The sequence below is a fragment of the Propithecus coquereli genome, unplaced genomic scaffold (genome assembly GCF_000956105.1).
Source record: "Propithecus coquereli isolate 6110/MARCELLA unplaced genomic scaffold, Pcoq_1.0 Scaffold164, whole genome shotgun sequence".
In the NCBI taxonomy this organism is placed as follows: domain Eukaryota; kingdom Metazoa; phylum Chordata; class Mammalia; order Primates; family Indriidae; genus Propithecus; species Propithecus coquereli.
In genome coordinates this window covers 3,273,179-3,285,123 of record NW_012140969.1, presented here as the reverse complement: position 1 = coordinate 3,285,123, position 11,945 = coordinate 3,273,179, and the positions used below count along the sequence as shown (strand labels likewise).

General features: G+C 46.3%; 1 protein-coding gene across 1 annotated transcript; it reads right to left on the bottom strand.

Moving 5' to 3' along the window:
• Positions 1-8,932: 8,932 nt before the first annotated feature.
• Positions 8,933-11,425, bottom strand: ZNF791 (zinc finger protein 791). Its single transcript, XM_012641416.1, has 3 exons — positions 11,305-11,425; positions 11,050-11,110; positions 8,933-10,626 (listed from the first exon to the last, which is right to left on the bottom strand). The coding sequence occupies exons 1-3, from the start codon at positions 11,336-11,338 to the stop codon at positions 9,087-9,089; spliced, it is 1,635 nt and encodes a 544-aa protein (XP_012496870.1). The 5' UTR covers positions 11,339-11,425; the 3' UTR covers positions 8,933-9,086.
• Between the last annotated feature and the right edge of the window lie 520 nt (positions 11,426-11,945).

The following is an 11,945-nucleotide window of genomic DNA, read 5'->3' as shown; positions in this document are numbered from 1 at the left end:
CTGGGAGGTCCTGGTGGACGAGGTGAAATTAGTAGCAGATCCCAAAGTGAGGCCTTGGACAGGTGGGCTGGAGCAGAGAGTCTGGCGCACCCTGGGCTTTTGGTATACTTTGGGGTCTGTTGTGGAGGACAGAGACATTGGGATTAAGCCTAAGGTTTATTGTTTTTAGTATTATTATTATTTTTTAGAGAGAGAGTTTCACTATATTGCTCAGGCTGGAGTGCAGTGGTGCAGTCATGGCTCACTAAAATTTTCAATTCCTGGGCTCAAGAGATCCTCCTGCCTCAGCCTCCCGAGTAGCCGGGACTACAGGCACGCACTACCACACCTGGCTAATTTTTAAATTTTTTGCAGAGATGGGGTCTCACTGTGCTGCCCAGGCTGGTCTCGAACTCCTGGCCTCAAGCGATCCTCCCACTTGGCCTCCCAAAGTGCTGTGATTACAGGCGCGGGCCACCACGCCCAGCCAAGCCCAAGGTTTAGATTCAAAAGGAACTGACTTCCCCTCCTGTGGACACAGCCTTGTGCAAGTCCCTCGATGGCTCACGGAAGTGAGGAAAGGCATCCTAGGCCTGCCTGTGGCCCATGTGAAGACCAGCGTTTGGATGTGCCTCTCAGTAATTTATACAGTCACTCTCCAGAAGTGGGACTGTCTGGGACAGATAGGGACACAGGAGGAGGGTCTTGCCAGCCCTGTTCCTGTGTGCCACCCAGTTGCTGGATGCATCTCTCAAAAAGTTTCCTAAGTTTCCCTCTAGAGGAAGTAACTCACCTGGCCGTGGTCTCGCATAGGGGCCAATCTTTGGAAGCACAAACTACAAATGTTCCCTACCCTACTCTCATGATAAGGACAGGCCCAAGGGTGGACAGGGAAGCCAAGGGAAGGTGGTACCATGTTAGCCCTATAATGTTTCCAAGTACCACTTCAATGGGCCTGATTGTCACGGGCCTGTTAGAGATGCCAGAGTGGGCTGGCAGGGGACCCACATGGGGCCTGATCACCACATGTGCCTCCCTTTTCCTAAGTTTCCCTGTTGAGGGAGGGAGAGGCCAGACCGGCAAGTGAGGCCTGAAGAGGTCTCCCTGCTCCCATCTGCCACTTAGGGCCCATTACTGGAGATACCACCCCCCAAAACATTTTTTTCTTTTTTTGAGATAGAGTCTTGCTCTGTCGCCCAGGCTGGAGTGCAGTGGTGCGATCATAGCTCACTGCAGCCTCAAACTCCTGGGCTCAAGTGATCCTCCCACCTCAGCCTCCCTGGTAGCTGGGACCACAGGTGCACGCAACCACCATGCCTGCTAAGTTTTAACATTTTTTTGTAGAGATGGGGTCTTGCTATGTTGCTCAGGCTGGTCTCTAACTCCTGGGCTCAAGTGATCCTCCTGCCTTGGCCTCCTAAAGTGCTGGGATTACAGACGTAAGCCACCACATCTGGCTCCAAAACATTTTTATGTCCCCCACCAGGAAGGGGGATTGGGCCTAGAGAGGGTGACCTGAGTTTGCCCACAGCCCCACGTGGTCCCTCTTTTAGGGGGCTCTGACTGAAAAAGTTCCTAAGCCCCCTGCCAGTGGTGAGCAGTGGCTCCAGCCAGAGAGGGAGACAGCAGAGGGTACCCCAGGTCCAGCTGCCATTCTGCATGGGCCTCTGATTGTCAGATGTGCCTCCAAGAAATATCTGTAAGTTCTTAGAGGTAGGATGGGGGGAAGGAATGAAACCAGGCCAGCTAGGGACTCCGGGGGAAGACAACCTGTGTCTGCTTTCAATCACACAATGGGACCTAGTTGCCAGATGTGCCCCTCAAAAATTTCTTCTAAAGACAGGGATCATCTAGACAGGCCAGAGAGGCCTGAGGAGGGCACCCTAAAAGTCTTCTTCTAGAAGGAGTAAGCAGGGGGGCCAGCGAGGTGGTCTGGGGAATGTGCCCTCCTGCATGGGACCCCTCCCTGGGAGGTACCCACCAACATTGCTTCTAAGTATTCCTCTGGTGGCAGAGATTGGACTTGGCCAGTGAGCCTCAGAGATGGCTCCTTGGGCCAACATATTCAAGTTCCCTTCTGAAGTTGGGCACAGGCACTGTCCCAGACTGGCCAAGGAGACCCTTGGAGGTTGCCCTGGGTCCTCCCTAAGTCCCACATGGGGGCTGATCACTGGATGTACCCCCATAAATTTCTCTAAGTCATTCTTTGGTGGTGGGGACAGGCACAGTCTAGCCAGAGAGACTCACAGTGGATACTTGGGCTAGGCTGTTCTGCCAGGGTCCTGGTACTGAACCCACCTGCTGGTGCCTCCTGAAAACAGACCTGTGGAGACAAAAGTGACTCCATCTTGGATGCGAATCTGCCATGTTAATTTTAGATTCATGCCAGTCTTGGGAATGCCTCCTGAGTTTTACTGTGTTTAGTGTCTCTCATGGAAGAACATGCACTGACCATAACTTCTGCACGAGATCACAGCAACCTTGATGTTATCGTATAAATTACAGGCTATAACGCACATAGTGTTCTTGTCTGTTCTGGAGGGTTGACTTCAATTCTGTGACTTTCACAGATCCCCATTCCCTATGGTAAATAAGCCCTGGGTCTGGGGGGTGACAGGTGTGGATATCTACCTGGCTTGCTGCCGCCCAAGACCACGCTTCCGTCTCTAAGTTCCCCAGTAAATCACTCTTTGCTGACAAACTGGGTTTGCCTTGTTCTCTGGTTTTGTGGCTCCTTCTGCATTTGGGGGTCACTTTGTGTAGACAGCCCTTTCATGGAACAGGGCCCATGTCCGCATTCAAAGGCGAGGCATTGGGTTGGGCATGACAGGCAGACCCTCAGAGGGTGCCATGGGTCCTAGTCATGGGACCACACCCTGAAAAGTTTTTGTGACCTTCTGCGGAAGCCAGGACAGGCCTGGGCCAGACATGGAGGCCCAAGAAATGCACCTTCAGCCTCGTCACTGTCCCACCTAGGGCTCTGTCAACAGAAGTATCCCCCGAAAACATTTCTATGTCCTGATCAGTGTGGACAGGCCAGGGCCAGCCGAGGAGCTCTGGGTGGGGGCCTTGGGGGCATCGCAGTGGTCTTGGGTGGGAACCTATTTAATTAAGGAGGTACCAACCAAAAGCATTTCTTCCTTTTTGTTTGTTTGGCTGCTGTTTTTGTTTTTGTTTTCTGATAATGCCGTGAAAAAAAGCATTTCTGATCCTCTCTCGTGATGTGGACAGGACCAGATGGACCAGTATGTCCTGGATGGTGTGACCGTGACCTGGATGCCATTCTGATGTGCCCTGGCCATTGTATTCTTCCACCATGGGAGGGGACATGGGCTCAGGCTGGCAGAGAGGCTGGGTGAGGATGCACTGACTTGTCCCAGTCCTGCTTGGGTGGCGTCTTTAAGATTCCTTCCTGAAAAGATTCTGAAATCCCTCTCCCTAGGCCACGACTGGCCCAGGCTGGACATAAATGCCCATGGGGTGGCCCAGGTCTTGGATCGAAGATGTGCATCCCAATGGTTTCCGATGTTTTCCAAGCCTCCTCCACAAGGAAAGATGGGCAGAGGCAGACCAGGGAGACCCAGGGGCGGGGTGCCCCCGGTCTGCTCAGTGATCCGCTTAGGGTCTGGTCATTGGATGCAACCCCCCAAAACATTTCTAAGTACCCCTCTGAAACCTGGACCATCCCGAGTGGCCAGTGAGGCTGCGGAGGGCATTCCGAAGCCAGCTGTGGTCCTGTTTAGGGCACTGTCTTCTGAGGTGGCCACTTAAAAAGTGCTTAAGTCCCCCTTTTTTGGTAGGGACGAATCTGGGCCAGAAAGCCAGCCAAGGGAGGGTACTCAGACACAGCTGTGGTCCCATGTTTGCATCACGTCACTTGAAACATTTCCGGGCCCTCTTCCAGAGAGAGGCAGTAGGGGGGCAGACTGGGACCGCTTGGGGAGTGGTTGAGCCCAGTCATGATCCCACATGGGACTCAGTTGCCAGATGTGCTTCCCAAAAATGTTTTTAAGCCTCCCTGGAGACTGAACTGGGATGGCCAAAGAGGCCAGGTCACAGTCCCACATGAGGTTGGTCACCGGGGGCACCTCCTGAAAATTTTCTAAGTCCCCCTCTGGAGGCTGGCATTAGCCTGGCCATTCAGAGAGCTCCGTGGAGGGTGCTGCGGGCCCACCAGGTCACCCTCTGACCGCTATGGGCCGAGATTCAAGTTGAAGTGACACCTGGATGAGGTAGCTTCTGGGTGTCCAAGTCTGTCAGGATCGCACTCATTGTCGAGCGTCCCCTGGTGGCCACTTTTATATCATCCCTGGAGCTCAGCAGCCTAAAGCGTGGGACAGGATCTGGCTGCGGAGCCCAGGATTAAATTCCAGGAGGCCGGGGAGCAACGGCAGGGTCATCTCGGAGGCGACATGCGCCGCATCAGTACGGGCTCCCAAGAGATCGATCCTGCAGGAGCGGGGCGAGCAGCATCTGGGAATTGTGCGGGCTGCCTGACTAGCTCACCGAGGTCCCCTCCGCCCGTGGGGACCGACTTGTGCTTTCTCAGGTGACCAGGCTAGGGCACCCTGGGCTCGGCCCACCTAGTGCCCAGTTATGGAGAGTGCCATCTGAAAATTTTTCTAGGTCCCCTTCCTGGGGCCAAGATCGCAGCCAGGGAAGTCCTGGGCCGGCATGGGGCACCGTCGCTGAAAGTGCGTTCTGAAATTTTTTCTAAGTCCTCTTAGATGGGACACAGGTTCAGAATGACAGAGAGGCCGATGGACGGCACTCAGAGCACAGCTACAGTTCCTGTGGGGCCCATTCATTGGACACTGCCCTCCCCTCCCCTGGAAAAAAACCCTTTTAAGGACAACCCTTTTGACCCTTTTAAGGGTCAAACAGGAAGACCCAGGGTGGGCTCCTTGGACGTGGCCACGGTCCTGCACTGGTGCTTGGTCATCTGAAGCACCTGGGGAAACGTTTCCAATTCTGCACAGGAGCACTGGCCCTGGTGGTACAGGGGGGTTCTCAATAGGATGCCCTGGGGACTTCATTCTGTGGGCCTTCGACAGGAGGTTGGTGGAGTAAAAATCAGTATCTTTGGGAAGATATTTACATGTAAGAAAATTCTATGACCAGGACTGCTACTGCCAAGGTATGCAATGTTGTTAACTTAGGATTTAGCACTCTAAGAACATACTGGAGCTCATAAAACTTAATACAAATATTTGTGAAGCTTCTACTTTACTATACATTTTGAAAGAATTTAATGTTACAATAGCTATCCACCTCTTAAAGGGTAAATACAACTTGCATGTAAGTTCAGTCAGGCTGTTGTGGCTCTGGGTTTCTGTACACACAGACTGGGAAACACACCACTGCCTGGCAGTGGGACACACAGACACACTGCTATCAGGACACAGGGACCACCACTCAGACATACAAAACTACAGACTTTGTCACTGGGACATACTGGTGGACTCACTCAGATAAACACAAGCTCACAATCCCTCAGAGTTAACGGCCTGACCTCCAAAAGAGGGCGACACCAACAGATGCTCCCAGAGACATACACAGCCCAGGCCTCTCCTTTCCTTCCATAATGCAGCTTCCTTCAGCTTCCTCTCCCTCCTTAGGACTAAGCATCATCCGATACAATGCATATTTTACTTGTATCTCTTGTTTCTTGTCTCCTAGAATGTCAGCTTCAAGGGGACAGGAGTATTTCTTCAGCTTGGTTCCCTGAAGCGCTAGCAGGACTGGTACATAGGAGGAGATCAATAATAATAAATCACAGGGCGCAGGGTCACACAGGGGCGTCATCATGGGCCCACCTCCATTTGATCTTCACAGAGTAAATTGTTCCCATCCCCTGTGGCAGAGGGGCATCTCCTGGCTCTGAAACTAATTCCCAAAGGAGGGTCCTTCGGCAGGTCTGATAGGAAGGGGGCTTCACACTTGCCGGGCCCTCACAGTACAAAAACTCCAATGCCATAAAAACCAATAAAACAGGAAGCTAAGGAGATCGGGGACCCAAATGGCTGGAGTTGTTTTGTTCCAGCCCCTCACCAAGCTATAAACGCTTCCAGGACGCACCGCTCACTACCTAACCTTGTTACTTCCCCTTCCCCTTGTAAGCTAACTAAGGGCAGATGTCTAACTCCTCGCTCCGAGCCATGTCCTTCCTCCACTGCGATCTCTTTAAGTGCCCCAGCTTCTGCTGCAGTGTCACTGTCGTCCCCCAGGCCTTTGTTTGTGTATTGTCACCAGGGGGCCACCACTTCTGAAGGCGGGAGCTCGCACCAAAGGTTGGGGGGAGGCAAGAAAAGACCAGAAGCTATTGAGCTGTGGGTGTGGGCGAGGCTTCCCTTGCTTCTGCCCCACCCCTCCCTTGAGATGCCTTCGCAGCCCGTCCTGCGCCTGCGCATTCGATCATCGGGACTGTTGCTCCTACCATGGGACCTGGGGGCAGGGGCAGTTCCTCCTCAGACTCAAAGGGTTGGGACTGCCTCTTTGGTTTCAGAAGGCCGGAATGCTCTCAAGTGTCTCAGGTGTGGGGCTCCCCTCACAGCGACCCGCGTGGGTAGGGCTGCCTCGTTCAGTTGAAGAAGCAGGCAGCACCACAGAGCCCTAGGGGTGACACTTCTCACGCCGTTCACCCCGCTGGACATGGAAGGCAGAGCATTGAACCCGAAGGATCATTCTCAAACCTTAAGGTCTAATGGACTTCGCCTTGCTGGTCACCACTCTATTTTGGACGTACATAACTTGTCTGGTGTCACAGGTTCACAGTGAGAGGAGCTTTGTCTCAGGATGAATTGTGTCTTGAGCCTTTCACCCAAATCAGGTATGGGTGAGACTTGAGTTATTATATATGTATTTAGATGAGATTTTGAACTTTATAGCGTTGATAGTGGAATGAGTCCAGACCTTCAGGGATGTTGAGATGCAATATATGTATTTGGCATGTGGGAAGGCACATGAATTTTGGGGGCCAGGGATGGAATGCTATGGAATAAATGTGTCCCCTCCACCAAATTCATATGTTTAAGCTCTAACCCCGAGTGTGCTTCCATTTGCAGGTGGGGTCTCTAAGGGGCCCACAGATGTCTCTTCTTAATTCAAACTCTATTATCCAAATCCCAGCCAGAAGGAATAATAAAGAACAAAGGGTGAAGGTGAGTATAATTCACATGAGACTGTACTCTAGATAAACTTTGCATACTTACCAGTTTATGCCAGATATTTAACAAAAAGGAAAATGGAATAAGGCCATTCTGGCCAAAAAACTTAAAAGGTTTTTCTCAAAAGAAAGGTGGAATATATAATGGCTAAGAGATATATCCATTACCTTCTGCACAAGGCCAGCAGGAAAAATCCCACAATTACCAATGTGTCATTTTTCAGTGAGCTCTTAGAGAACTGAAAAATGATAGAAATATCAAACCTAATTGTATATTACAAATACACTTCAATTCACCCATGGATCCAGATGTCAAAATAAAAAGAGAAAAAGTTTATTAATTGATTTCATGAGAAAACACAATCTTTTAAACTTTTGGACTATTGCTTAAAGAGTATTTACAGAACTATCTCACTTCAAAGCTTCCTTGCAAAAGTAAGAAGTAGCAATCCACAGTCCAGAGATGCACTGGAAGAATAAAGCAACTGATAAACATATTTTTGACTTTCATAACATTTTCTTCGAGTTGTAACACAGTAAGTATTTGTGTAGCTAAACATACTCAAACACAGAAAAGGTACAGGAAAAATACAGCATAAAACATAACACAGGGTACACCTGTATAGGGCACTTACCATGAATGGAGCTTGAGGACTAGAAGTTGCTCTGCGTGAATTAGTGAGAGAATGTGAAGGCCTAGAACTTACTGTACACTACTGTAGTTTATAAACACTGTACCCTTACATGACACCAAATTTATAAAAAAATAGTTTTCCTTCTGCAGTAGTAAAATTAAGTTTGGCTTATAGTAACTCTTTGATTAATACTTTATAAGATTTAAGATTCCTTAAACTTTTTGACTGTTTTGTAATAGCACTTAAAACATACATTGTATAGCTGTACAAAAATATTTTCCTACTTAACAGCTTTATTGTATGTTTTCTGTTAAATATTTTGCAATATATATACTTTTTTACTTTGTAAACTTTTTTGTTAACATGATACAAACACATATATTAGCCTAGGCCTACATGGGGTGTGGGCCATCAATATCACTGTCTTCTACCTCCTTATCTTGTCCAACTGGAAGGTCTCCAGTGGCACTAATGCACATGGAGCTGTCATCTCCTATGATAAGAATTCTTTCTGGATTATCTCCTGAAGGACCTGCCTGAGGCTGTTTTACAGTTAACTTTTTTTTTTTTTTTTTTTTGAGACAGAGTCTCACTCTTTTGCCCGGGCTAGAGTGAGTGCCGTGGCGTCAGCCTAGCTCACAGCAACCTCAAACTCCTGGGCTCAAGCGATCCTTCTGCCTCAGCCTCCCGAGTAGCTGGGACTACAGCTATTTTTAGTTGTCTGATTAATTTCTATTTTAGTAGAGATGGGGTCTTGCTCTTGCTCAGGCTGGTCTCGAACTCCTGAGCTCAAATAATCTGCCCGCCTCAGGCTCCCAGAGAGCTAGGATTACAGGCATGAGCCACCGCACCCGTCCTACAGTTAACTTTTTTGTTTTTAATAAATAGGAGTATACTCTAAAATAACAATAAAAGTATAGTAAATATATAAGCCAGTAATATAGTCACTTATCCCCACATGTCATGTATTGCACATAAGATATGTGCTATACTTTCACACAACTGGAAATGCAGGTTTGTTTACACCAGCAACACCAAAGACTTGAGTAATGTCTTGTATTATGATGTTACAACTGCTATGACATCACTAGGTAATAGAAAATTTTCAGCTCTAGTATAATCTCATGGGACCACTGTCGTATATGTGGTCTTCATTATGTGGCATCTGACTGTACATGAATTACCTTGCATCTAGATTTCCACATTAATTACATTTATAGGCTTTCTCTATAGTGGAAATTTTCGCAAATTTGACAGTACTTGTTAAAATTAAAAACTTTCCCTTACTTCTCACATTGGTAGGGTTTCTATCCAATGTGCATTCTCGCATGTTTTTTTAAGGATGTGGACAAACTGAAGGCTTTTCCACATTGCTTACATTCAAGAGGTTTCTCTCCACTGTGAATTCTTTCATGTCTTTGAAAGGAACTGTGAAGACTAAATGCTTTCCCACATTCTTTACATTTATAGGGTTTCTCTCCCGTATGCATTCTTATGTGTCCTTGAAAGCTTGTAGGATAAATGAAGGCTTTCCCACACTCCTTACATTCATAGGGTTTCTCCCCAGTATGAGTTCTTTCATGTATTTGAACATAACCAGAACAACTAAAGGCTTTTCCACATCGTTTACATTCATAGGGTTTCTCTCCAGTATGAGTTCTTTCATGTGTTCGTAATGCACTAGGAAAAATGAATGCTTTCCCACATTCCACACATTTATAGGGTCCATCTCCAGTATGCGTTATCATGTGTCTTCGGAAGTTTTCAAGAGAAATGAAGGCTTTTGTACATTCCTTACATTCATAGGGTTTTTCTCCAGTGTGATTTCTTTCATGTATTTGCAAATCTAGAGGATAATTAAAGGTTTTCCCACATTTTTTACATTCATATGGTTTTTCTCCAGTGTGAGTCCTTTCATGTATTCGAAAGTAACTGGTACGACTAAAGGCTTTCCCACATTCTTTACATTGATAGGGTTTCTCTCCAGTATGTACTCTCAGGTGTACTCGAAAGGCTGGACGAGCACTGAAGGATTTCCCACATTCCTTACATTTATAAGGTTTCTCTCCTGTATGAGTTCTTTCATGAATCTGAACGGAAGTGGAACATCTGAAGGCTTTACCACATTGTTTACATTTGTAGGGTTTCTCTCCAGTGTGAATTCTTTCATGTACTCGTAAAAAACTGGGAAAAATGAATGCCTTCCCACATTCCTTACATTTATAAGGTCTATCTCCATTGTGTGTTATCATGTGTGTTTGAACACTTGTATGGGAAATGAAGGCTTTGCCACATTCCTTACATTCATAGGGTTTCTCTCCAGTGTGAGTTCTTTCATGTATTCGAATAGAACTGGGACAACTGAATGCTTTCCCACATTTTTTACATTCATAGGGCTTTTCTCCAGTGTGAATCCTTTCATGAATTCGAAGAGAACTGGGACAACTGAGAGCTTTGCCACATTGCTTACACTGGTAGGGTTTCTCTCCAGTGTGAGTCCGTACATGTGTTTGAAAGGGTTGGTGATATATGAAGGTTTTTCCACACTGTTTACATCTATAGGGTTTTTCTCCAGTGTGAGACTTTTCATGTCTTTGAAAAGATTTGAGATAACTAAAGGCTTTCCCACATTCCTTACATTTATATGGCTTCTCATCTAGTTTGAGTCCAGTGTGAGACCTCACATGCCTTGTAAGGGATGAACGACGCATGAATACTTTTCCACACACACTACATTCATATGGTTTTACTCCAGTAGTCTGCTTTGCCAAAGTGAGATTTGGACTGAAGGTTTCTCTACACTGATTACCTTCTTCACTTTCACAGAGTCTCTCAACCATATGGCTTCTGCAAAAAATTAGAAGCACGTTAATAATGGTTGTATATTAATGCTTTTATATTTATTACTATGTAGCAGAATTAGCTTTTTATCATTTTCAGGGAAACTGTAAGTTTCCTGACCTGTCTGAACTGTTTGAAAATGAATATACTCAATGTTCTGCAAGAGGGCTCATCTATACCTATTATCAATGCCACATTGATATATGGGGTTTTAAAACACTCTTTCCAAGTACGATATTTTTCAAACACTGAACATCTATGTCACTTAAGAAAACATTTTTGGTAAAAATTTTCTGAGAATAAATACATGTGAAGCTGGGCTTATTTGTTTTGTTTGCTTGTTTTAAAAATTTCATAACAAATGAAGATTCTTTCGAGGGACACTGCTTCTTTTGAGGGATACTGCTATCTCTTGTGAGTGTGACTCACCTTAGATTTCTCTCCTGATTTTTGTGCTGATCTTCAATGTTCTGGTCTTCCCATTTTTTCCCTAAAGTGTAGATCCAGAATAATCATTATAAATTATGAGAAATTATTAGATTCTAGGTCCATGATGAGCTGTGACCATGTCTGGTTAATTTACCAAAGTATTGACTTTTCATATTCCAAATCTTGGAATAGTGATGATAAACAAGAAATACTTCTTCCCTAATTGACTAAGTGAAGAAATGACATCATCCTTACCTATAGAGGCCAAGTTCTTGAATGTTTCCCGCATCACATCTTTGTAGAGTTTCTTCTGTGAAGGATCCAGCAAAGCCCACTCCTCCTGGGTGAAGTTCACAGATACATCCTCAAAGGCTACCGACTCCTAAAACATTCCACATGTGTACAGGACAATGGGTGAGACTGACAGCACTAGAGATACGCATTCAATCTATAAGTTCATGTATGATTCTGTGGTCTCCAAACACTCAACTTGGTTTTCAGATCTTTAAGTCTTTGTCCACCATCACTTCCTTATAAGCTTAACAGCACCTTGAACATGTGGATTTTGATCTATATTTTTACTCTGGTCACTACAAGTCTTATTGCTCTTTAATGGTGTGTCTAGTTCAACTTGGAGAAATGGGAGAAATCCTATACAAATGAAACAAATTTTAAGATCATCAATTCATGATGAGAAACTCTTTTATCTCATTTCTTTTTCTTTTTCTTTTTTTTTTTTTTGAGACAGAGTCTCACTGTGTTGCCTGGGCTAGAGTGCTGTGGCGTCATCCTAGCTCACAGCAACCTCCAACTCCTGGGCTCAAGCGATCCTTCTGCCTCAGCCTCCCGAGTAGCTGGGACTACAGGCATGCGCCACCATGCCCGGCTAATTTTTT

Excerpts from the sequence above, each read along its gene's own strand:
- ZNF791 (XM_012641416.1), bottom strand. The coding sequence starts at position 11,338 with ATGCGGGAAACATTCAAGAACTTGGCCTCTATAG. Across the intron at positions 11,111-11,304 it reads CAAGAACTTGGCCTCTATAG|GGAAAAAATGGGAAGACCAG; the intron begins GTAAGGATGATG and ends TCTACACTTTAG. Across the intron at positions 10,627-11,049 it reads AATCAGGAGAGAAATCTAAG|AAGCCATATGGTTGAGAGAC; the intron begins GTGAGTCACACT and ends AATTTTTTGCAG.